Source organism: Sciurus vulgaris (genome assembly GCF_902686455.1).
Source record: "Sciurus vulgaris genome assembly, chromosome: 1".
In the NCBI taxonomy this organism is placed as follows: domain Eukaryota; kingdom Metazoa; phylum Chordata; class Mammalia; order Rodentia; family Sciuridae; genus Sciurus; species Sciurus vulgaris.
The window spans coordinates 837,917-864,632 of NC_136461.1; the positions used below are offsets into that span (position 1 = coordinate 837,917).

Below are 26,716 nucleotides of genomic sequence, written 5' to 3' on the forward strand. Positions count from 1 at the left end.
GGCTGCAGGGCGCTGGGAGGCCGTCACAGCCCCAGCGCAGCTTGCCCTCATCATCCCCAGGAGGGCAGGCTCTCTCTCCCAAGCATAGGCCTTAGCAGACTTTTTGAAAAGAGAGAAAGAAAATGAACACTAACCCCCATGCCTGAAAGGGTGTCTCCAACTGCATCACAGACCCGCCCATCCTGCAAACTGGCACAGGTTTACACAACACCCCCAGGGCTCTCTGGCTTGAAAGGGGAACTGCCAGCACCACCATGACCAAGAGTCCCCATCTCACACAGGAGGGCGCAACCTTGGTCATGACCTATGGCCCAGGCCACAGAGCCAGGATCACACCCAGCACCCTGTGCCGCCAGGCAAGGGCTCTACTGCCCCTAAAAGGAACAACCTTGTGCAGTTGCTCGGTGATGGCAGGAAACTGATGACGGCCCCACAGGGAGACACAAATCCTGGACCCCCAAAACAACCTTTCTGGACTTCCAAAGGCAACTACTGAGCCTCTGAGAAAACATGGCTACCTAGAAGAAACAACCCCCGAACACTCTGGGCAGCAGAGGCCAGCTCCACACTTGTTCTTTGGCTGTCTTCTGTGATTGTTGGTCATGAAACACAATGGTCCAGCCTGAAGGGCAATAAAGAACAAAGCCACACACCGACCATCTACCCAGGAACAAGGGCGCACCAGCAGGACATCCAGTGTCCCATGTGCACAGGAGTGAACTCGGTCCAGCTCATTCGTGCTCTCTTCCTCCTGACCCAGGTCTTTCAAAGTCAGAGTCGGGTTTGAGACCAGAGCCCACACAGCAAGTGACCCAATGCAGAACACCAGGCTCGCCAGCCCTGCTCCCTCCCCACTGCTTAGGCCAGGAGCCCGTTCTCTTGTCTCTCTGTTCCTCGAGTGCACCTGGCTGCAGCTCACACACATACTCCAGGCACTGGGCTCACGGCCAGGCTGGGGAAGGAGAGTACACGGTGCCGCAGGCTCTGCAGAGTGCATGGCTGCAGCACTGTCCAACCCCGTGCTCCCACACAGGGAAGTCACAGCCCATTTGTTACCATGTACTTCTGGTGACAAATCCCAAGATGGGATTCATCAGTAAGGATGTTTTCTTTCTTCTTCCCATTTTACAACTTCAAAAAAAATGGGGGTGACTCTGAATTCACAAGGCATTTACTAAAATTTACTTTTTGAATGATAAAAGTTTTATTTTTAGTTAACTAATAATAATCATATGTATTCATGGAGTGAGACATTTGAAATGTACTTGGCCCAGCTACTCAGGAGGCCAAGGCAGAAGATTCCAAGTTGCAGGCCAGCCTGGGCATTGATTCCCTGCCTCCAGCTAAAATCTGCCAAAAAACAAAAAACAAAAACAAAAAGCCTAAAACTACTCTTTGGCTAGCAACGTGAATCAGTGGTAGAGCATTTGCCTGCCAAGTTCAAGGCCCAGGGTTCTGTCCCCAGTTCTGGAAAAAAAAGAAAGAAAGAAAGAACTCCTAAGTCATCATCACTAACTATCGTCACCATGCTGTGCGCACCTCTCTGAAGTGCGCCCCTCCCATCTAGCTGAAACCCTGCACCCTCTTGGCAGCAGCTCCTCGCGACCCCCGGTTCCTTTTCAATCTCTCTCTGATGCCATCATTAAGTGATCACGAGGGCCCGTCTGCAATTGCGGGACCCTGTACAGAACAAACTAAAGATAGCATCCTTTGTTCTCTCCCTATTTACACTCTAAAGCAGATAATTTCATAAAAAGAAAGCCAAGCAGAAAATTCCACTTTGATAACTGAACATACACAAAAAAACGAAGGAAAGGCATGTTAACACTTGTATGTATGGTTTGAAAGAGTATGCTATGGTCACACAAATCAAGCAGCATTTTATTTAATCATTTGGGTGGAAAAGCAGAAGACAGGCTTTCTAGTCACCTCTGAAAAAAAGGTAGAGGAAAAGGCAGAGTCTAACAGACTCCACTGTGGCACGGCTGCCCAGCTCAGACAGACCGACTGAGCCAGTCATGGGCAGGGAGAGGGAAGGGAAGGCCAAGGTTGGGCAAGGGTCAATGCCCAGAGGAAGATATAAGTCTGAGCAAGGGGCAGAACTTAATGAGGAAGAAAGTGGAGCCATGAGGGGTGGCAAGAAGAAGGCGGCAGAGAGATCAGGCGGGAAGCTGGGGTCAGCTGCTAAGGTGCACAGTCCCACATGCCTGCCAAGTGAAGGTTGAGACATCAACTCAGCAGGGCACACTCCACCCTCCAGTGCCTGCAATAGGAACAGGCTGGGACAAGAGGACCCAAGGCCCAAAGAGGGAGACAGCTTCCCTGGGGTCACGTGAACAGCTCGAACAGCACAGCTGGAATAAAGGTGCAGAAACTAAAGGAAAGGCGAGGGGAGAAGGAAGGCGGAGCTGAAGTGATGACTCCAGTGAGGCCACAGGGCAGCCCTGGTCAGTGGAGCCTGCGCAGGGGACATGCGCCCGTGAGCACAAGACCTGGCCTGTTCAGTGTCTGGCCCACCTTATGAATTAGTGTTCTCCCCTAGGAAATCAGAATGACGTGCAACCCGCCCACTGGTCGGGCCCATACCTGGAATCTGTGCCCCAGTGCATGGCGTAGATCTTGGCCAGGTGCCCCCTCAGTGTTCTCCTGGTGCGCATCTGGATTCTTCCCACTGGGTCGATGTTGTTTGTGATCTTAAAAATAAGAAAGTCACTACAGATGAGCACAGGTGAAGGAGCAACCCTCCACCTGCAGACCCCCTCTCCCACGTGCCAGGGCCCAGGTCTTCGGTGGCTGTAGGGTGGCACTCTCGCCCTCAGCCAGGTGGCAGCATTTCCCTTCCACTACAAATGCACGCCCTCAAGCCTTCCCTTCCCTCTCTGGTCCATGCAGAGGTGCTGGATTCTCCCTTTTCCCTCACAAGTAAAATCCACAGAATATGAAGTACCCACATTCCAGCTGTGACTCTGAATGCAGGGCCTGCTGGACGCTGTGCGGCCATTACCACCAGCAGCTGCAGGGCTGTGCCACCCACAGGAGACCCACCCTCAGAGCACTCCTACCCGCCTCCCTGCCCAGCCTGCGCACTGACCATGGATCGGAGCATTCCCCACTCTAGGCCTTCCACACTGCCAAGAGGCAGAGTCCACAGTCATGTGACTGGCTTCTGTCCCAGTCACAGTGCCTGTGAGGCTCACTGAGTGATGCCACGTCGCAGAGACACCACAGTCCTTGTGCACGCACAGCTACACGGTACGCAGGCTGCCAACACCCATGCTCCTGGCAGCTTGCTCCCTAGGGCAATCAGATGGGAACTCCAGATATGAGCAACTGCCCTTGTCCAGCATGCCCAGGCTGTGAGACGCCTCCTGCCCATCAGGCCCTGGTGGCAGCTGGGCTTTCTGCTTGTCCACAGCACACTGCATTGATGGTGGCCATGTGGCCCCTGCAGACACCTCATCCACCTCATCATGCGCATGGCACGGGCTGGCCAACATGGGCAGCAGGAGTGAGCGTAGGAGTCAGCCTCGATGTGTAGATGGTGTGCTTGGTACCCTGGTGTGGGCTCCCACAGGGGTCTCAGAACGCACCCCAAGGATGAAGGAGTTCCTGAACATTACTTGTTTGAAAACTAGTTTTCAATTCTCTTGGACGCATATCTAGCAGCAAACTGCTGGGTCATATGGCAATTTTACATTCTAAGTCAGATTCCGTTAATGAGAGAATGGTCAAAACCACCCTACAACAACAATATTTTACAACAATCAACTCTGTACCAGGAAGCAATTCTATAAAGCTGCAGAGATACTGATTTCATTTAGAAAAAAGTCCATGGCTCCTCATGCCTAGTCAGAACGACTTCTGAATGAAGTACCCTGCGGTGGCCTTCCACCCTCACTGCACAGGAGCCCCGTGGGCAAGCTCACTCCGGGAAGTTCTGTGGAGAGGCACCAGCCCACACCAGCCTCTGCCCTATCAGGGACTTTGTGCTGTGCAATTGCTTCTTACCTGGGAGAGAGTTGCATCTGCACATGCTTTTCGAGCATCCTGGAAAATGATGACAAAGGAAAGTTAGTCATGTTTCTTACATTCAGTCCCAGAACTGCCCTACATGCAAGTTTCAGAGAGCCTCTACAACTGTGAGGAGCATGAGTAGGACACAACAGGGTGGGGCACTCTCTCTGTCTTCCCTCAACCCCAGTGCGCAATTCTTGTGGACTGCCCAGGCCACACTGGACACTCATGATACTAAACCCAACAAGCCTGCAGTACCTCCACGCTCCTCAGAACTTCTGGTGGCCCAGGAGAGACCACACTGGAAGCTGGGACAGCAGAGAGTAGCACAGGAGCTGACACTGCCTCCATAGCCACCATACATGTGCTTCCGTCCAGAGGCACATGAGGGCAGAAAGGGTGGGCCCCAAAACAGACCCACTACACAGGCCAAACAAATGTTCTAGACTGCATTAACTAAGGACTTTGCTTTCAAGCCAATTATTAAATCTAAATTTTATGTAAACAGCAAGGGATCAGGAGTCAGAAACCAAATTCTGATTAAATTTTCTGGTCAAAGCTATGCTGTTATCAATCTGCTTTCTCTCTCTCTCTCTCTCTCTCTCTCTCTCTCTCTCTCTCTCTCTCTCTCTCCTCTTTTTTTTTTTTTTTTTTTAATTCAAGGGTGCTCTGCCACTGAGCTACAGTCTCAGCCCTTTTTATTTTGAGATAGTGTCTTGCTAAGTTGCCCAGACTGGCCTCGAACATGTGATCCTTCTGTCTTCCTGGCCTCGACCTCTCGAGTGGCTGGGATGACAGGTGCCCGTCACCGTACCTGGTTATCTACCAACCTATTTTCATCTCTGTAAACCTATGGAAGCAGGTAAGAACTGTGAAGGGATATACCATGCAAGTTAAGTTGTTTCTAACCACCAACAAGTGATCAAAAGTTTCTAGACGGCTGGGAATACAGCTCAGTTGGCAGAGTGCTTGCCTTGTGAGCACAAGGCCCTGGGTTCAATCCCCAGCACCACACACACAAACACACACACAAAAGTTACTAGAAAATAAGTACTGAAATCTCAAATTAGCATGTATTTTTTTATACCTTTGTTTTATTCATTTATATTTTTATGTGGTGCTGAGGATCAAACCCAGTGCCTTACACGTGCTAGGCAAGTGCTCTACCAGAGCCAACCCCATCAGCATGTATTTTTACAAACAGAAAGGTATGTATTATGAGGGTCCACATTTGAGTGGAGGCCTAACTTAAAGGAATTCATGACAATTCCTAGTTAAGAAAATGTTTGTCAGCTGACCACCTGTTTCCATTATGCCAGTTGGGGCACTGCCAGAGCAGTATTTCAGGACAAACTACCTCACTGCAGATGACTGTTATTTTATGAACAGTCATTTATGTTATGGGAATGTTTATAAACTGATAACATGGAAATATGCCGAGATTACTAATACTGTATACCAAACCTAGATTCTAAATTCTTCCTTAATGAAAGTTATTAGGGATTCTGCTGATAATTAAAATATAAAAAATTATGTAATCAAGCATTTTTATATCAGTAATAAAACCTGGAGAGCTGGCCTTTAAACGTGGCTCAATGTCAGAGTGAGTAGCCCTGGGGTCAACCCCCAGCACTGAAAACAAATTCTGAAACAAGGTGGATGAGGAAGATTCAGAGTAGCAAGTCTTTTCATCAATTTTTTCTGTCAAGTTTTAAGCTTAATATTTATTTCCAAATACAATGTGTCTTGATATTATATATAGTTTTTGCTTTGAAAAACAACAGGAATTTTTTAAACAGAAGAAATAAGCAGCGTCACCCTGGTTAGTTTCTAACAACAAAAGTGGGCATCTGAACATGCCTTAGAACAGGCTGTGGTGAGACCACTGCTCAAGAGCAGGAAGACCACAGCAAGTTCCAGCCTCTCCACCCTGGCCAGCACTGGCTTTCAGCGAGCTCAGCACCTCTCGGAGCAGACTCCCTCGCCTGTGCATTGGGAGCAAAGGCCTCCTGGTGCAAGCCAGCCCTGAGACTGCTCAAGGAGGACAGTGCAACACACTCGGTGGACTTCCAGACTTCCAGTGCAATGGATGTGCACAGCAGAGCACATCTGTCCACTCCACCAGAGGGAGTGTACAACCAACCCACCTCCTGTTCTGTCTAGATATATGTTAGGCCCTAAGCAATGACACAGGAAGAGGCTTCTCTCCTGCTGTGCAGGTGTCCTGCTATCTCACACATGGAGCTAAGGCCTGGGCTCTGTACCATGTGTCCAGGGCAGTGGGTTTGTCCCTGAGTGAGTTGTGCCCTCTGTATATTTAAGGTATGCCTTGTTTCAATCAGCATCTCCAAGAACCTGTGCTACCGCAATAATACACTCAAAAGAATAACGAAAGGTCCTTTGGGGTCTTTGAGCTGAAAAACAAACCTGAAAAAGAAAGAGACCCTTCTTGGTAATGGACTCAACAGCCTTCAACTCACCCTCCTGTCCTGTGCAAAGGAAGCAGCACAGCACCAAGTCCTCACTTCAGAAACAAAGCCCAAACCCCAGGCAGGTGTCTATGGAGTAGACTCTCATCAAGACAGCAAGAGCACAGCTCTCTGGGAATGGTATGAAGCTGCACTGTCCACTACGGGCTCCTAAGCCTTGCCCTGACTGTGTGAAATGCAGTGGGGCGAACGGAAGCATCCCAGTAAGGGTGAGCTATGAACTGAATTCTGAAGATTTCTCAATAAAAATGCACTAATTACATACTGAAATGATGAGCTGAGACTTGCAAGGATCGACCTTTTCACTATTTTTTTTTTTTTTTTTTTTTTGGTACTAGGAATTGAACTTGGGCACTCGACCACTGAGCCACATCCCCAGCCCTTGTATTTTATTTAGAGACAGGGTCTCACTGAGTTGCTCAGCACCTCACTTTTGCTAAGGCTGGCTTTGAACTCGTAATCCTCACCTGCCTCAGTCTCTCAAGGCACTGGGATTACAGGTGTGAACCACTGCACCTGGCTCTTTTCACTTTTTTTTTTTTTTAATAGTTTTTTGGGGCTGGGGATTTAGCTCAGTTGGTAAAGTGCTTGCCTTGCAAACACGAGGCCCTGGGTTCAATCCTCAGCACTGCACCAAAAAAAAAAAAAAAAAAGTTTTTTGGATGTCAATGGACCTTTATTCTATTTATTTATAAGCAGTGCTGAGAATCGAACCCAGCGCCTCATACATGCTAGGCAAGTGCTCTCCCACTGAGCCATGACCCCAGTTCCTCTTTTCACATGTTTAATATGGCAACAAGAATGTGTACAAAAGGTCATGTGGCATCACAGGGTTCAGGAGGACCCTGTGCAGAGGGAACGGGAGTCTCACAGGTGACAGGGTGACAGCATGGGAGAGGGTGTCGCGGTCAGTCTTCCTGTGCCACGTGGCCTCTGGGTCACGAACAGAACTGAGTCCATTGTTAGGAGCAACAATTTATGAAAGATTTACACTTGTTAGAAAAACAAAATGTCCCCAAGGACTTGGGAGATAGAGGTAGGAGGATCACAAACTCAAGGCCAGCCTGGGCAACCTTCTAAAAAGTGCTGGGTACGCAGCTCGGTGGTAGGTGCGTGCCTAGCATGAGGAGGACCTGGCTTGGATTCCATTATCACAAAATGAAAGCAGAGGAACAGAAGGTGTGTTGCAGGAACCCGCACTCTGGCCCGAGTCGCTCTGTCAGCACACAGCGGGCCTCCCGACACCTCTGCCTGTACCACTTGGGTTACCTTCCAGCCATCAGGGAACATGGTCTCAAAAGCAGTAAACCGATCAGAGCGCTTTGAACTCAAGAAAAATGACCCAATTAGATTAATATTAAGCAACAAAAATCGCAGTTTTGTTTTTTAATTTACCAAAACCACTGCTACTTCAAAATGAATTATGTAGAAGCTTAAGGGGTTTTTGTTTGTTTTTTTTGTACTGTGGATTGAAGTCTGAGGGGCTTTACTATAAGTTACACCCCCAGTCCTCTTTCTATTTATTTATTTTTTTAATAATAGTTGTAAATGTAATTAGTTGTAAATGAACACAATACCCTGGAACTAGGGTAGAGTCCTTGCCTCACATGCATGAGGCACTAGGTTCCATCCTCAGCACCACATAAATATATAAAATCAAGGTATCATGCCCATCTACAACTAAAAACAAAACAAAAAATTATGAAAAATGGGCACAATACCTCAATTTTATTTATTTATTATTATGTGGTCTGAGGATCAAACCCAGGAACTCACATGTACTAGACAAGCACTCTACCACTGAACCACAACCCCAGCCTTAATTTTTTCTTTAAATTTTGAGGTAGGGCCTCACTATGTTGCTGAGGCTTGGGATCCTTCTGCCTCAACTTCCTAAGTGGCTGGGATTATAGGCACATATCACCACTCCCATCACTAAGAAGCTTAAGTTTTTAGGTCAGGCAAAATTTTAGATGAAGCCAGGGATGAAAGTTCTCACCTGTGGTCCCAGCTACTCTTGGGAGATTGAAGTGGAAGAATCACTTGAGCCCATAAGTTTGAGATCAGTCTGGGTAACACAGTGAAATTTCATCTCAAAACAAACAAAAAACAAAACAAAAAAAAAACCACAAAAAATTTCTTTAGGGGAGTGCTGGGTCTGGGAGTAAGCTCAGTGATAAAGCGCTTGCTTGTTTGGTGGGCAGGAGGCCCTGGTCAGATTTCCAGCATCACCAAAAAATAAAAGAAAATAGAGAAATATCTTTTGGTTTTATTCAACAGGTATTTCAGGGAATAATTTTATATCAAAGCAAATATTTTAAAATGTATTTCATTAATTCTGGGAAAGGGACATGTTGAAGACACCTGAGCAGGGAAGTTAATAAAGAGCTAGATTTTCCTCACATGCGCTGAACTACAGCAGGCATTCTACAGGTCCAGGGTGGAGATTCCTACAGTAGAGGATATTTTCTATTTTCTCTCCAGCTGTAAATATCGGTAATTCCACTGCCTCTTCTCAAGTCTGAGACAAAGGTGGCTAACATGAGGTTGGCATTTCTTTCTCCAACCCCCACGAGGCTGCTGGCATGAGAAGGAAGCCTGCACTCTGTCCTTGAACTGCACTCAGAACCGAACCGCTGCCGAGACATGTGCTGAATGCTGCTGGCTTCTCACAGAAGGTGCTCTGCAGGACGGCCAGACTAAGGGAGAGCAAGCCACCAGAGGAGCTGTCCACAGACAAGAGCCCAACTGACGCTGGGGGTCTCCCAATGAGTCTGTCTCCTTTCCTCACTCATCACAGCAAGTGGGAGAACAGAAGCACACTGCTGATTAAATGTCTCTGTAAGAAATGTTCACAGAAGTGGAGAGGGCAGCACTAACTCCCTTTAGACCAACTTCTCCCTTATAAAAAGCTTGTGGATTCTGCAATTTAGCATTAGGTGTCAGTTGTAGATCAAAATTCAGTCTGTAGGGCTGGGGGTATGGCTCAAGGGGAGAATATTTGCTTGTTAGACATGAGGACCCAAGTTCTATCCCCAGCACCATCGAATAGAAAAGGAAGAAAGGAAGAGAAAATTTAATGGTGTTTGTTTTTTACCTTTATTTATTTTTATGTGGTGCTGAGGAGAAAACTCAGTGCCTCACACATGCTAGGCAAGCCCTCTACCACTAAGTCACAACCGCAGCCTTGAGAATTTCATATTTTAGAATTCCGTTGAAGTTATTCATTGTTTGGTTTTAACCTCAATTAGATATATCTATCTAGCAGTCTCTTGAAAGTTGTAGGTTCCCATAGTCATTCCAAGGAAATACTCCTCTTAAAAAAAAAAAATCAGGCACAGGCACAGCTAAAATACTTTGCATCGTTGTTGTTAAAGCTCCTCTGTAAGCACCTTGTCTGCCTTCAACTTAGTACTCATTATCTTCAGAGAAGCGGGCAGAATTCACCCTCTGATATGGTGATCAAGTCACAAAGCTATTTCCCAAAGTGAAGACAAGAAGTGCAGGAAGAGCCAGGCATGGCGGTACATGCCTGCAATCCCAGCTATGTAGGCGGCTAAGGCAGGAAGGTCACAAGTTCAAGGCCAACCTGGGCAACAAAACGAAATAAAACGCCTGGGGATGTCACTCAGTGGTAGAACACCCTGGGTTCCATCCCTAGTACCAAAGGAAAAAAGACGACAAAGCAGGAAGAAAAGGTACAAACAGACCTTTCTGAATTCTATGGAAACATTTCATACATATTCAAATAACTAATAATTACAAAATCCCGAAAACAAGGTACTGGATCTATGATTAAGTACATGCTGAGCCAATTAAGATTTCAGTCCAACAGCCTCAAAGCCTCGCTCTGTAACTTCTGATCTGAACCCACAAGACTAATGAGCCTGGACGCATGCAGGTACGTACTCTAATTTGGTTTTTAAGTTGTTCCGCCTCCTGCCGCAACTGGTCAAGTTCACTCATCTTCAGGTCTTAGTGCTCCAATGCCACCTCAAAGAATCCGCGATCTGAGACAGAAACAGCACAAAAAATTGGTGAGTGAAGATGACAATTACTCACTGGCTTTGATGGTGTGACCATGTCTGACAGGACTTTGATAGTGTATTGAAAAAAGAAAACTTCCTTGTAGCATTTTTCATGAAATGCTTAACACTGGAGTTTTCTGAGTCTCTCCTATAAACAAGAACATGACACTGACATCCAGAGTAGACCCCAGGGCCCAGGGACAGTCACCTCAGGGAATACCCACAGCTATGTGGCAAACTAGCACCTCCAAGCCATAGCAGCAGCCACGCATATGAAGCTACAAAGATGCCAGGATGTCCACGCAGCAATCCTGAAAGGACAGGATGGTGTCCAGCAGTCCTCCATTCCCACCAAAATGGGCCCTGACAGTCCAGGAGGCTCAGAAACACCAGCTTGATCCTTCCAGGCCCAGGTGGAATCAGGCTAGCAGGAGCCTGTATGCCTACCCAGTTCCCTCACCAGTCTAACAAAATCATCCTCCTGAGATCTTTCCCACGAGGACTTCACAGGAGATGGCGTTTCTGAAGGAGATCTTGGCTGCTGAGTCAGTCATAAATAAGACCAAAGCACCACAAAGCTGAAGATGGACTCACCAGCATCTTGATCACTTCAGAACATCAAATCCCACACACAAACACGGTTCCACATGGATCTCCGTCTCGCGTGACGGTAACAACTTTACTGTCATAATTTTATGTAAAAATAATAGGGTTACTACACTATACATCAAATATCTAATTTTCCTGAGATTTAAACATATCTGGGGGACTTTATCCGGATGACCCACAAAGCCTAGCTGTGTTCCTCATCACCTCATTCTGCATAAAAGCATCCAAAATTCACTTGCTCTCCATTGCAGAGTCTTAATGAGTACCCACTGATGGTGCTGGAGTCTCTTTCCAACTAATAAAGTGCCTTTCAGGGCTCCACCAGTCTGGGCGAGGACCAGAGGGGTGAGTGTGCCAAGCAGCAATGGAACTACAAACAGTGTCAGTCAAACACCAAACTCAGAGAAGGAGAGCACTCAAATTCACGAGCAGCAGATGAAAGCTCACAGAACTGCTAAGAAAGGCTTACAGGGGTAGCTCAGTGGCAGAGGGCTTGGCTAGCACCCGCAAGGCCCTGAGTTCAGTCCTCGGACACAACACAGAGTGAGCTCACCTGGCAGGCCACTCTTACAGAAAAAGACTGGAAGTTCCTTTTTTCTTTCTTTTTTGAGACAGGGACTCACTAAGTTGCCCAGGCTGGTCTTGAAGTGCTGGGCTCAAGAGATCCTCCTGCCTCAGCTTCTCGTACAGCAGGGACCACAGGTTGATACCACCACGCCTGGCTCTAACTCTTTAGCACACAAAGCCTAAGGATTGCAATCTATGAACATTACCACGTGGAAGAATAAAGTGCCAACAGAATACAAAATCATGTTTAAAACGGAAAGCTGGTCTGGGATTGTAGCTCAGTGTTTAAGAGTGCTTGCCTAGTTAATGTGAGGCCCTGGGTTCGATCCTCAGTACCACATAAAGATAAATAAATAAAATAAAGGTACTGTGTCCATCTACAACTTTGAAAACTATTAAAAAATAAATAAATAAAACAGAAAGCTGGTTAACTCGACTTCTTTGCTTGCATTTCATAGTAGGTCAGTGCCAGTGTTGCCTGGTCCAGACCCCAAAAGAATGGTCCTCAGTTGTAAAGAAGCTCTTCCACCCCACAATCTGGAGGAAACGGGAGGACAAGGGGCATTAGGGTCATCAGGAGAACTGAACAGTCTAGTCAATAAGCAGTGTAGTCAGGCGTGGTGTTGCACACATGTGATCCCAGCAACTCAGCAGGCTGAGGCAGGAATCCAAGTTCAGGCCAGCCTCAGCAACTCAGTGAGACCCTGCCTCAAAATAAAATAAAGGGACTGGGGGTGTAGCTCAGGGGTAGAGCCCCAGGTTCAATCCCCAGCAAAGAACAAAAGCAGAAACAAAAAAGCAACAAACACGAAAAGCTAAACAAGCTTTTACAGTAAAGGGCTAAAAACACCCAGGGACAGAACTTTCCGAGCTGCCTCAAAAATTGTGTGCCTGGTTGGAAGGCACATGAAGGCAGCTCTGCAGCAAGGGTGGCTCCTGGAACGCTCTGACTAGACATCTTCCACAGGCCACAGAAGACGCGTAACGAACTCCCAGCGTGTCGCCTGGGTGAGAGAAATGCACCTACTACAGACCCAGCTATCTTTAAAATGAGACACACCATTCAACTCCGTGACCACACAGAACTTCACCAGGAATGACACCAGTACTTATGGCTTTAATCTTGAGTCACAAACAAAGAAAACGAAATCAGAGCTGCTGCTCTCATTAGTGCAGAGCAAGAATTACTACCACTGGCTTTTGAAGTCAGCTCCTCAACATCTTTTGTAAATTTTTAAGAAAAAAGGGTATTCCTACTCCTACTACCAATAAAAGTACCCTGACTTTCTTGAATCCACAGTTTAGTGAGAAAAACTAGTGTCATGCAATTAAAAAATGATTTTTTTTTGTACCAGGGATTGAACGCAGGGGCACTTAACCACTGAGCCACATCCCCAGCCGTTTTTATTTTTGAGACAGGGCCTCACTAAGTTGATGAAGCTGGTTTTGAACTTGCAATCCTCCTGCCTCAGCTTCCCGAGACTCTGGGATTACAAGCAATGTACGACCATGACCAGTTAAAAAATTTTTAATATGGAAGACTAGAGAATGTGCATTTTAAAAAGTTTTAAATGCCTGATGACAAATTTCTAAGGATTAAAAATTTAAACTACAACAAAATCTGGAAGATGGCTTTATGGCTGGACTAGTCTGGACCACCTGCAGGTCCCACACACACGGTCCCAGCTGGGGTGCAGGGCAGCGGATGGTACAGAAGGCTTTCCCCACAGTCCCTGTGAAGGGACAGCAGGTAGAAAAAGCAGGCCAGCCCATAAGGCAGGACGCCCTTCCACGTGAGGAGGACGGGCAGTGGTGCCAGCGCCAGACCATCTTTTTCCTACACACAGGAGAAAATGCCAGCAGTAGTTGTCTTTGGAAGAAGGTACAGGAAGAGCGGGGCAGTTTCTGCTATTCCCTGAGGCTTTATGATCAGCCTGCTTACCACCAGGTCCCCAGATTAACAGCTTCTCTACAGAGCCAAGGAGCATTCACATTGTTTTCTCTACACATCTTGGTTTAAAAACAAATAGCTATTGTTGACTTTTTATAGTTGCTAGATGAAGTGTGATGTATCACTAAGAATAATAATGAAAGAATACAACTGGGGATTGTTAATTATATATTAAATAAAAAATAATATGAACTTGAACGTAGTACTTTCGGTTGTCTTAGAAGAACACATACTTAAAGCCAACTACACTTTCATTAGAATTACTAGCCATGTTTTTCTGTTCAGTCTCCCAGGACTGGTGAAGCTGTTCACACCGCCTTCAAAAATGAATGTCTGTTTAAGTCTTACTTACATTTATTTGCTCCTGCTTTTCTCCAGGCCTCTTCCCTTCTGGGAAGCCCCACCATCAGGTCTGCCTGCCTGGGGCTGCTCTCCCCCAACCCAACACACACCGGGTAAGCTCTGGTCCTGCTGAGGTGGCACTTTCCATCCTAATCCCCTAAGACAGGGTCTGCTGAGGTCTCACGTCTGTTCATGACCCACATCTGCCAGCGGCTTTTATTTAGAACTTTTGTTTTAGATATACTGCTCCTAGAATTTTAAATGATTCAAGAGCAGGGGGCTGGGAGTGCAGTTTAAGTGCCTAGCATGCACCAGGCCCTGAGTTTGATTCCCAGCACCACAAAACAAAAACACCAAAAACAAAACAGAAAATGTGTACTGAAGGGATCTGCCCCTACTTGAGATGGCACGCAACACTGTAAGCCGAGTGTCAGCAGGGTTCTCCCAGCAGAACATTCTACACGTGCAGCACCATGCCCGGCTGGCAGTGACTCCACCAACTCCTAACAAACAGGACAACTCTTTGTGCCTCGGACCAAGGCTCCTGAAAGAAGCTTAGGGGGCACACCAACAGTGCCAGGGCCCACCACCACTGACAGGGCCACTCAGGGGCACCAGGCTGCACAGCCACTAGAGAGGGCACAAACATGGAAATGCGCTCAGATTCTGGTTTTACAAACATGTGAAGAGTACAACCCTCACACCAAAGCATTCTTCCCTGGGCTGGCTACTGCAGAATGGGAACAGTGCTATTTATGTCACAGGGATAAAATGAAGATTAAGTGAAACAACCAGTCTGAAGTGCTCCACAGCCTTCTAGCAATTAAATGAGGCAGTGTTCCTTCTACATGGTGACCTAAGGTCTATGTCGACATCTGAGCAGCAGTCAGGTGAGAGAGCACTGCTGGCTCTGGTTGGAAGGGCAGTCTTCAACAGCAGTGATCCCCAAAACTGCATGCCTGCGTATGAAGCTGTGTGTACGAAGCTGTTATACCAAAGGTGAATCTGACCATCTGCCAGGACCTCAGGACGCTGCTGCATGCTCCCAGCAGGAGGGGATGTAGCATCACAGGCCCTGCAGAGCACTCCAGGACAAGGGCTGGGGGAAGCTGGTGGCTTGTCCCTAACAGGAAACTTCCAGGGAAGAGCCACACTGATCAAGTAGAATGCAGACTTTGTGGGAGAAGCACTCAAACCAACTGTACAGCAGGATCCCCAATCAACTCCATAGGCGTGACAACAGTACTACATGCTTAATGGGACTTTGACATTTAAAGGCAACCATGAAATCTTTAAGAACAAAATGGTATCTCTGATATTTGCTTTGACGCAACCACGAAGAGAAATAGATGGGGGCACATAGATAAAACAAGGCCAGCTATAAGCCAGTAGTAATAGCTTTAGTCTGCTAATGGAATTTCTTGTACAAATACTTTTGTATATGATTCATTTTTTTCATTGAAAACCACTTTTAAACTGGATGTGGTGGTTCGCACCTGTTATCCCAGCTACCTGGGAGGCTGAAGCAGGAGGATGGCAAGTTTGAGGCCAGACTGGGCAACTTAGCAAGACCTTATCTCAAAATGAAAATTTAAAAGGGTTGAGGACTATCCCCTCAAAATAAACAAAAAAAAATCTCTTTTTAATATGCTGGGTTCTACTAGGCATGGTGGCACACATCTGTAATCCCAGTGGCTCAGGAGATTGAGGCAGGAGACTCTCAAGTTCGAGGCCAGACTCAGCACCATAGTGAAGCCCTAACCAACTTAGTGATGTAGCTCAGTGCACCTCTGGGTTCAATCCCCACTATTAAAAAATAAGTAAGTATATAAAAAGAAAAAGAAAAAAAGAATAAAAAGGATGCTGGGATCTTGGATCTCAATTCAAAATCCAAGTGTACAGGCTGGGTGAAGTGGTGTACATGTTAGTCCCAGCATTTAGGTGGCTGAGGCCGGAGAATCCGTTGAGCCCAGGAGTTCAAGGCCAGCTTGATTTTTATTTTAATTATTTTTTTTTTTGTGGTGCTGGGGACTGAACCCAGGGCCCTGTACATGTAAGATAAGCACTCTACCAACTAAGCTATATCCCCAGTCTGATTTTTTGAAGAGAAATCTGGGAAGACATCCAGGTATCAGATGACAGAGAGGAACTATTGCTCTTTGGCTAGACATTACAATGCAGCCCGTAACTGCTAGAAGTGCTCATCACTTGTAAGTAGAACGACAGGTTTTGGGATTTTCTTCAAAGTCCTTCAGTGAAGCACTGAGGGAAAGGGAAGAGAGACAAAGCTGGCAGTTTCTGCAAAAGTTGAAGCTGGGTGATCAACAGTTACCTCTTTGTGTTTGCACATTCTTTTATATTTTTAAAAAAGTCAAAACAGTCTTCAGTCTTGTTGACCACATTACAAACAGTTCAATATGTCTCAAACAGAGCCGCAGGCCTGAATCCATCTCCTGTCTCTGGGAGATGTGAGGGCTCAGCACTGCAGTAGCAGGTCTTGCCAGGAGAGCGTTTTCTGCAGTGACCTGGAGCACATGGCCACTTTAGTTGGTTTGTTTTGAGAACTCCCAGGCCTGTGCACAACTGAAGGGCAGCTTCATACCCGTGTGTCACACCAAGGCCTTCTCTTAGTGCTCCTCTGCTTGTCACAGTCCCCACACCTTCCAACAGACCCTCTTTGACCGACATGCAGCTTGCTCACAGTGCTTCACAGCCCTGAACTGACCCCCTGGCTTCCTTGCCTTTCCTCCAATTCAGGATTCTCCTTCCCACAGGAGGGCCACGGCCACAGCCTGAACACGGGCAGAAGCCCCTCCAGGGCAGGAGTATGTCTGTGGCCATGGCGAGAGGCAGTCTAACCAGGCACAAGGACCTGCCTGGTTAGCAGTCCATCTAGGAGTGGTCTTCCCAAAACTAATCCCAGACAGCCTGAAGTGCCTCCCCAAAGGAGAGGAAATAGAAGCTCCACCTGTGCTCAGCAACACATTAAAAACCTCTAGATGAATGATCTCGCTGATAAGCAGATGATGACACATAATGGGGGGTGGGAGGGGGGCAAGAATGGAGGAAGGAGGGACTGTATAGAGGGATAAGAGGAGTGGGAGGGGTGGGAGGGAAGAAAAAAAAACAACAGAATGAATCAAAAACTATTACCCTAGGTAAATGTATGATTACAAAAACGGTATGCCTCTACTTCATGTACAAACAGAGAAACAAGATGTATCCCATTTGTTTACAATCAAAATGAATTAAAAACAAAAAAACAAACAAAAAAAAACTTCTAGAAGTGGCCGGGCGTTTGGCGCATGCCTGTGATCCCAGTGGCTTGGGAGGCTGAGGTGCTAAGCACCTCAGTGAGACCCTGCCTCCAAATAAAATACAAAACAGGCCTGGGGGTGGGGCTCAGTGGTTGAGTGCCCCTGAGTTCAATCCTGGGCACCAACAAAACAAAAACAAACAAAAACCTCCAGAAGTTTCCTGCTTTTCTCCACATAGCACTGTACACCTTGACACCCGTCCGCTCTGCTGAACATCACTTCCATACAACACACTGCAGCTTGTCTGCTTTCTCATCAGGCTCAGAGTCAGAGTTCAGTCTCGAGAACTACAATTTTCTTTTTAAAAAGCTCAGCAATGCCCTTGGTTAGTCTCAGAGTGCCTAATTCACTTCCATCACTGCTGCCTGAACACCTTCCAGGAGTCGGGGCACTGGGGAAAAGGCATGCCCCTGTTCTCAGGACCATAGCAGAATCTGGAGGAATGACAGAGGATCTCTGATCTTACCACTTGGATTTCAAGCACTTTGGAAATAAAGATGGGTCACAATTGACCCCCATGTCTCCAGGGTGCCTCAAGAGCACTCATCCTGCGTCAGAGGTCTCAGTATACCATGTGCCCCCTACTGTGTCCCAGCAGTCTCACAGCTACCAGCCAAACCTCTGGTTCCAATTTAGCTGCCCTGAAGCAATCCATTACTAGTCAGTGATGGTCAAAAGACCATCCAAAGAAATCCTACTTCCTCAGTCACCACCTGCCCCCAGGTGCGATGGAAACACCACCCTGCGGTCTCCCACAGGGACCAAGTGTCAACCTTCCTTTTCAATGCAGGTGCTCCATCTGGAGAAAGGGACCTTGGTCTCTCCACTGCTAGAGGAAGCAACTTGAAACCGCCCCTGGCTAGAGTGCTAACGGGTGTAGCACACCCAGATGTCCCAACTGGGCTCAGAGGTCTCTTCCAGCCAGGAATCTCCCAGAGCCAACGCTGTCCAATGTAAACACATGTGAGCCACATACAGAATTTTAATCTTACAGTGGCTAAACAAGTAAAAGTAAATTAAAACAGACATAAATTTTAGTGAAATATTTAATCCAAAGTAACAAAAATGTTATTTCAACATGTAACCAATATAAAATAATTGCATCACAGCCATTGATGACAGTAAGTCTGAAGATCTGGTGTGTATCTTACAGTTTGATTTGGACCAGTCCCATGTCAAATGCTTCCATTGCCTGTGTCGCACGGCCACCAGCACCTCACTGGACAGCACAGTCCTTATCTGAAGACTCACAGATCCTCCGTCAAACTGAGGTGACACCACGTCATTGGTTCACATAGAGCTCACTCACTTGGGAGCAACACCTGTCCAAAGAGCAGGAGCCAAACTCTCCCTGCATGAAACCATTCTCTTCCCCCAGGGCCAAGGACAAGGAGAGATCTCCCCTGGCTTCGGGGTGCCACTTTCTTCACAACAGGTACAAACCTGCTCACTTACCCACCAGGAGTGGGCAATGCAGGTAAGAGCAGCCACCTCAGTGTAGTGAGCAAGTTCCTGGAAAGCCAGGGCTAATGACCTCACCTTGGTCATCTCAACTCTTAAAGTACCAGCCCTGCTCCTGAGGCCTCACATCCTTCTGGGTTGCTCCTCTCTACTGACCTCATTAGCCCTGGCCTCTTCCTGCTTCCAGGATTGAGCACATCCTAAGCAGTCAAAAATCTCTTGATAAATACAAGGCATTCAGACATGTTAAGGCCACACAAGAAGCCCTACTTTAATATTTCAAAACCAAGCATTTCATGTGATCAGTGGAGTCTTAGCAACGAATGCCTTCCACCCAAAAGGATGACTTCCCAGGGTGGCTGGTGGGCAAACTGCCAACTATAAAGGGTCTGTGAGCCCTCAAGTCTAGGGGAAGACTGCTCTTTACCATGCCAAGGGCCTCCACTGTAAAGAAAGGACAGGTTTCCACATTTGATTCCTGTCAACCCTGAAGGACAGTTACTTCTGTTGGCACCTGCAGGTCCCACCCACTTATACAGAGCCCAGGGCACCTGACAACTCTGCTCTTGGGAGGCAGCATGACAGCCTGTGGCTGGAAAGTGACAAGCCCAGTTCCAGCCCCCCAGTACTGCTCCTTATTGCCCTGTGGCCTCAGGTGGGTCCTCCTATCGACTCCCTGTCTCCCAGCAGCAGAGTGGGAGGTGTCTAAAGGTGAAGACAGCGACAATGCATGCGGTACCAGCTACAAAGTCAGCAAGAACCCACGTGTGGCCCCAAGGATCAAGACACACAGGTGACACCCATTAAACAAAGCCCGTTGTGAAAGTAGTTATGGAGATTTCGACTTAAATTTTTTAAGTAATGGGTAAAAATAATAGAGGAACAGGTCCTTCAGCAGAAATTGAGTCTGAACACCAGAGGATCAGCAAGACCCAAGAGCTCCTTGGGCTGTGTGAGAAGTGTTCTTGCTGCTTCCTGGTGGTTGGTCTGGCTTTCTAACCGTGTTGACGGGTGGGACACAAGGGATGTGCATCATCTTAGGCATTCTAAGCACGTGCACACACATGAAACCATGACCACAATTTGGATAATACACACACCCACCAACCCCAAAATCTCCTCATGCCCCACTGGTGTCTGTGCCTCCAGCCTGCCCCATCTCCAGACAACCACATGTGCATTCTACTGCGGCAGTCTGTGCACGTCTTATAGGCTTGCACCTACACAGAGGCACACGCCCTGTGCTTTGCAACGGTCTGGCTCCCTGTCAGCACGACTGCCTGGAGACTCCGCTGCACTGTGGCCCGCACAAGCCTCCCGTTTCTCCTGGGCAGACACACACCCAGGAGGGCTGTGGCCAGGCCACTGGAGGTGTGCCACACGTATGGGAGCTGCCACTCCACACCCCAGCACGGCACAGGAGTTCCAGCCCCTCCTTGCTAGTTGTAGTCATGTGGTCACCCCAACAGGTGCTCCATGTTTCGTTGCACTTCCCTGTGGCTGACGGTGCTGACCATTTCTTCAAGTGCTTATCTGCTGTGTGTTCTCCCATGCAGCATCTGTTAAATCGCTTGCCTTTTTCAAACTGGCTGTTTTCTTACCATCGAGTGGACAGCCTTCACACATTCTGACGCAAGTCATCCAGGACTTGCGATTTGCCAGTATCTTCTTCTGACCTTTGGCCTCTCTTGTTCTCCAACAATGCCCTTCATTTTGATGAAGTTCAATTTACAAATGTTTTCTTTTGTGAATTCTATCTTTGATGCTATATCTAAAAACTGCTTAACCCAAAGTCCCAACAGCTTTGTTTTCTTTCTAGGGTTTTCTAATTCTAGGACTTATGCACAGTTCTACAATCCACCTTGGGAGAATTTCTGACGATGGTGCCAAGTTCACCATTTCACAGAGATGGATGCCCAATTACTCCATCACCTAACTGGTCATTCAGTTTAGTTTTGCTTTTTAATTTGAAGTTATTCCAAACTTCAAAGAATGACAAGAAAAACACAAATTGCATGCCCTCACCAAGATTCACTGCCCACTAACACTGGACACACGTGGTTCATCACTGTGCTTCATTTACAACAGCACTCAGGGACTCCTGCACTGAATTATGCCCCCTTACCTTCATTTATATCAGATGTTGGTTTTCCAACCAACATTTGATTTGAGAATTTGAGAAAAGGACTCTCCTGTTGTGTAATGAAAAATGGTGGACAAATACTGCTCCTGTCCAGATTATAACTCATCATCTCTTGGGGCCTGAAGCCTTCTTACTAAATGGAAGCTTGCCTTTTCTTTTTTTTTTTTTTTTAAGAGATGGGTGTCTTGGGCTGGGGGTGTAGCTCAGTGGTAGAGCACTTGCCTAGCATGTGCAAGGTCCTGGTTCAATCCCCATTTTAAGTACTGATGAGTATCAATTATATACATGAAATTACCTTAATTCAGAAGTGTTTCTGGTCTGGTCTCCAACACATGTAAATTTGTCTGTAACAAACAGAAAATGCTGTTTGCATGGTGTTCAGGCTGTGATGAAAATGTTCCATTGTACCAACAGTTACATTTAAGTGAGAACACACTACTCTACCTCTCCCTTATTACTGTGCCTTGCCTCAAACTGCTTCACTTGGTACCTTTGTAACATTTTATTTTTCAGTATAAAAACAAAGAAATCTGACCTCAACTTCTTATGAAAAATCTTTAGAAGTGCCCCAGGGAAAACACTTGGCATTCAACCAGAAGGAAGGTAGGCAAGAAGCCTTCAATGCACCCACTGTGACCCCGGATCCCAAGGTCACCCTGGCCCACACCCCACACGTGGCCCGTTGGCACAGGGCCGCCATCTGAACCCCTAGGAAGTCATGGCTGGCTGCTCCCCAACTCCCGACTGGCCTACAGAGACGTCCAAGCCGTGCCTCCTTCCCGCCCACTGCCTGTCTGATCAGCCAGAGGCCACAGGGAGGCTCCCACTCCTCCATGCTCTCCCGCCAGGATGGAAATGCTCACTTCTAGACTTCTGCAATGTCTGCTTCATGTTCCCAGAAATTAAGTTCTAAACATGTAAAGATGGTTCTTGTAACTCCCCAAATTAAACTCTGGCTACCCACTCTTCAACCCAGAACTTACGGATCTATGACCCCTTGTGCACAAACCTAGTGTGGGGTAGGAGAGGCATCAACAAGCCATTATTCCCTAGGGGACTGTGAACTCTAAGGCACTTACTCAATAAAGTAGTTTCATTTTGGAATTACACTACTTATGTAAAAGCAAGCACGTTTTTTGGAAGTAAAAGTGGGCATGGAAAAAAGAGTTTTATGGTTCCTTAAAAATTAAACGGGTGCCAAACAACCCAGAAATTGTATTCCTAGGTACATAACCGAAAGAACTGAAAACAAGGATTCAACACTAGTTTGCACAGAGGTTGCACAGCTACAACTACCAGTCAGAAGGTGGAAACTACCAGGTGCCAACAACATATGGTCTATCCACAAAGTGGAACTCTACTTAGCCATAAGGGGAGTGAAGCTCTGATGCACCCTACAACATGGTGAACATGACCAAGGCCAGACACAAGCAGTGGCCACGCCCACCATCCCAGCTACTCGGGAAGAAAGGCGGGAGACCACAAGCTCCAGGCCAGCCTTAGCAACTAAGCAAGGCCCTGTCTCAAAATGAAACAGGAAAAAGGGCTGGGTCGGTGGTAGCTCAGTGGTAGAGCACCCCTGTGCTCAATCCCCAGTACAAAAACAAAAACAAAAAGCCAGACATAAAAGGTCACACATATTTATATGGAATATCCAAAACAGGCAGATCCACAGAGACAGTCCGCAGGGGTCGCCAGGAGCTGTGGTGATGAGCAGCAGCTTAAGGGGCACAGGATTTCCTTCTGGGGTGATGAAAGTGCAGTTCAGGCAGAGGTGGTGGCTGCACAACACTGTGAACTCACTAAATGCCACCAAACCGTTCTCTTTAAAATGGCTTAATTTTATGTTATGTGACTTTCACCTCAAAAAAGAAAAGGTGGGTGTGGAAGTCAGGGAACACAAATCCATCACTGAAGGCAAACCACTGCCACCTCCACCAGCCCTGGCAGCAAGGGGACCACACCCACGATGAGTCTCAGGCCTCAACCTGGGCACCAGTACCTCGGTTCCAGGGCCAAGGGCATGTCCAGCAGCCCCTATCCCAGCCATTACCACCCCCTGGTGCGCCCAGAGAGTGGCACCAGTCCCAGGTGAGAATTCTTTCTCTAGGACATAGTCACACTGAAGCCAGAATTGGGGACAGGCAGTTAGTGCAGAAACAGGGGATCAGGTCAAATAGAGGAAATGGAGGCCATGAAAGCCATCTGCCTCTGGAAGTTGGAGACTGCCCCTGGGAGAATGGAATGTCAAGGATCTCCGGAGCCCACTGATTACCAAATCTACCTGGGCTTGTCAGGGACTACAGGCAAGGAGCTGCTAATTAATGCCCCCTGGGCCCTTACCTGGTTGGATCGCTTTGGCCCTCCCCCTGCCCATCTTACCTGCAAGACCAGGCCTAATCACTTAGGCAGGAAGGAGAGATAAGCGGGGAGAGAACTGGAGAACAAGAGACCTTAACCTATAAAAACATGTAGGGTGAGCTCACTTCTTGGGGACTTTAGAACATCAGCCATGGCCCCCTTCTCCCTCTGGGGAGAAGTCTGTATTATTACCTTTAAATAAAACCTGCTTAATATGCTTGCCTTGGCGTGCTTCTCTGATGTTATACTTCAACACCTGAGAAAGCAGAACAGTCACTGGTAAACAGTGGTATCAACACTGTATCCCCATCTCTAGATACAAATCCTTCCAGGTATGTTCCATATAAGGAAGGGCAGGACAAAAACAAGACCACAGAATAAACCGCAGCCACTCTACTGGGAATGCCTTGTGGGGTCTTGGGGTTCAAGTGCTGCAGCAGAGTTCAAGCTCCCCATTCTTTCAGAAGAAAACAGATGTCCACCATCTGCAGTGTGCTAGACCTAACTTTCGTAGCCAGGCTAAGGTGCGGTCATGGAGGAGCCTGGACCCTTTTTTGGCTAACAGCAAGGCCAGGGCAGGCCTGCCTCCCCAGCACTTAAACCAGCTGCACTACCCTTTAAAAAAAAAAAAAAAAAAAGGCAAACCAGGGACTTAATAAAACCAAAACCTACATTCAACATTTTACAACACAACTATACTCGATAGAGTAGAAAGTGAGGTGGATTCCGGTGTGGTGGTGCACACTGGTAATCCCAGTGGCTCAGGAGGCTGAGACTGGATAATCACAAATTTAAAGTCAGCCTTAGCCATTTAGTAAGGCTCTAAGCAATTTATCAAGACCCTGTCTCAAAAAAAATAAATAAATAAAAAGGACTGGGGATATGGCTCAGTAGTTAAGTGTCCCTGGGTTTAATTCCCCAGTACAAAAAAAAAAAAAAAAAGAAGAAAACAAACAAAAGTTAAATTGTTTATGGTAAAAACTTAAAATAGTTAAAATTCGAATCAGATTTAGGAGTAAATTCAAACCTGTCATCAATTTTGTGAGCAAACCCAACATACACAAAGCTTCTCAAATACTCGAACCCTTACCCAACACAGCTATCCTATGCCCTCTCTGGCCAAGTAGCAGACTCCTAGGTCATGAGCCCTGCTCTCTCATCTTCTGTGGATGGACCTGTGTGCACACCTGCACAGTGCAAAGCTTCCAGACCATTCCTTGCCATAAGGAGGAAGGACCAGCCACCACACACCACAATACCACAACCCTTCCTTCCCAGCACTGCTTATGGTGCCACTGGCTAAATCTCAAATGCTGTCTTTGAAGTCTACCTGATACCCTGGTTTTATTTTTAAAGCCATTTAAGGGTCAAGACCTCTGATCACCTATTGGTCAAGAAATTCTGTTGAGCAGGACACAGAGGTGCACGTCTGTAATCCCAGTAACTGGGCAGACTGAGGCAGGAGGATCCACAAGTTTGAGATCAGCTCTAGCAAATTAGCAAGGCCCTATGTAACTTACCAAGACCCTGTCTCAAAATAAAAAACAAAAAGGGCTGGGATATGGCTCAGAGATAGAGTGTCCCTGGGTTCAATCCCTAGTATCCCCCCAAATAAATAAATACTCGTAAGTTTCTATAATGTAGTTTCATCAATGTGCCAGACATAGAAGACACAAGTCAACAAAAGAGATGTGGTTAGTCACCCACAAGTCCTGTTGTTCAAGTAGAGAGAACATGGGAAGTTATTCTACAACTTGCAGAGTGAGAGAGAGAGGGATTCTAAAAATGCAAATTAATAAAACCAAGAGAGGCTGGTTTCAGGGGGCCTGTAGCACTCAGGAAACACCTGAGAAACATGAGAATGGCCGGGTCAAGATCCTGAGGCTGGAAGCTGAAGCAGGACACATGCTGCTGTGAGCAATCCAACTGGTTCATGGACATCAGGACAGCTCATCATGCCTGCTTCTCACTACACAGCACAGAGGCCACCTCACACAAGAAGGCATGTAGAAAATATCAGCCATCTGCAGTGTCTACAGGCACCACAGTTCACTTAGCCAAGGAGCCCAACTGCAAAGGTGGTCTGTCTTCACAGCTGTATTAGATTAAAATCTTTAGGCCATTTCCAAAGATGAAATTACCGTGTTAAAGATTAGGTGCCTTCTCTATGATAAAATCAACTGAGGCTGTGTTTTGACTCTGTAGAGCTAATTAAGCAGTATAAAATGATTATATTCTTTATATACACACATTTTAATACATCTTGAGGTTTTAAGTACCAAATACTTGTATTATTCAATATTTTTTCACAATTTACAAGGTGAATCCTCTTGAAAAGTTCTTTATATGCTGCACTGACATTTTCAATCAAGCAAAGGTAACTGTCAGGAATGATTTCTTCGGTATCAGCATGGCAGCAAGTCAGGAGAACACGCAGGTACACCCTGTTACTCATCTCCAGTTTAGAGATCCCAATGCCAGAGCAGAGCAGGTTCATAGTGTCAATTCTTTTCCGTCAGTGTGAATAGGCTGTGCTTACAAGTCTGGTTAGAAGCTGCACAGCACATGCACACCTGATTTCTTAAACCTGGAAAAAGTATGAATTCCAAAACATACCCAGCCCCAAGAGCTGTACATAAACGCCTGGGGCTGCTAAAGACTAAGTAAAGTCACTACTGAATAGGTCTCTGATACAGAGACATAATGAACAAGCAAAAACATGAGGTACTTATTACTGAAACTAATAATGACAACTCTACCATCACCTCCAGCTACACATGACTGAACTAAAGCAAGGACAGACACAAGCAGGAAATCCTTTCAAACAAAAACCAGAGCTCACCATCAACAGCAAGAACTGCAAAGAACCACCAGTAGGCAGTACATACACCCACAGGGTACACTCAGGGCAAAAGGAACAGTAAAAGGGTCTGGAAGCTGAGCTTCACGCTGGCATGTGTCTGCAAGACAGAGTGGGTGGTGCAGGCACACCTGGGAACCAGGGCTCCCACAAGAGGGTCACACACCCTGCAGTGTGAAGGTGAGCAGGGCCCTCTGGTGTTGGTGTCTGTACTCCTGCACATTCGTCACAGACAGACATAAGTCCCTCTCCCATCCCTCACCAGCTAAGAGCTCCTGAGACACTGCAGGGCTCCTCTGAGAAGTCACTCACTCAAGGTCTGGCACTGGAAATAATCTTGCTGTGGCAGGAGGAAAGGAAAGCACTCCAAGGCTAAAAGGAAGGTGGCAAGGGGGAGGGAACTCAGTGGTAGAGCACTTGCCTAGGATGCCTGAGGCCCGGTTTCAGTTCCCAGCACTGGGGGGAAACCCAAAATCTTGACCACAGGGTTTATAATATGTAGACATGCATACAATCACAGGCGTACCTCCTAACCCCAGTCAACCAGGGGTAAAGTGCTCTCCTAAATTCTGGG

General features: G+C 46.9%; 1 protein-coding gene and 1 long non-coding RNA gene across 5 annotated transcripts in view; one reads left to right on the plus strand and one right to left on the minus strand.

Annotated features, from left to right (window-relative positions):
• The window catches only part of LOC306667403, a 104,000-nt gene that overhangs the window by 60,368 nt on the left and 16,916 nt on the right, over positions 1-26,716 (plus strand). The window lies entirely within an intron of this gene.
• The window catches only part of GNB1 (G protein subunit beta 1), a 105,725-nt gene that overhangs the window by 51,523 nt on the left and 27,486 nt on the right, over positions 1-26,716 (minus strand). For 3 of the 4 annotated variants that reach the window (XM_079149824.1, XM_079149822.1, XM_079149821.1), the window contains exons 2-5: positions 21,217-21,265; positions 10,413-10,513; positions 4,009-4,047; positions 2,587-2,693 (exon numbers count right to left, since the gene is read on the minus strand). In XM_079149824.1, coding sequence (XP_079005950.1) covers positions 2,587-2,693; positions 4,009-4,047; positions 10,413-10,469 — 203 coding nt within the window. In that variant the 5' untranslated portion in view covers positions 10,470-10,513; positions 21,217-21,265. The remainder of the gene's footprint in view (positions 1-2,586; positions 2,694-4,008; positions 4,048-10,412; positions 10,514-21,216; positions 21,266-26,716) is intronic. The other variant, XM_079149823.1, reaches the window with a different exon arrangement.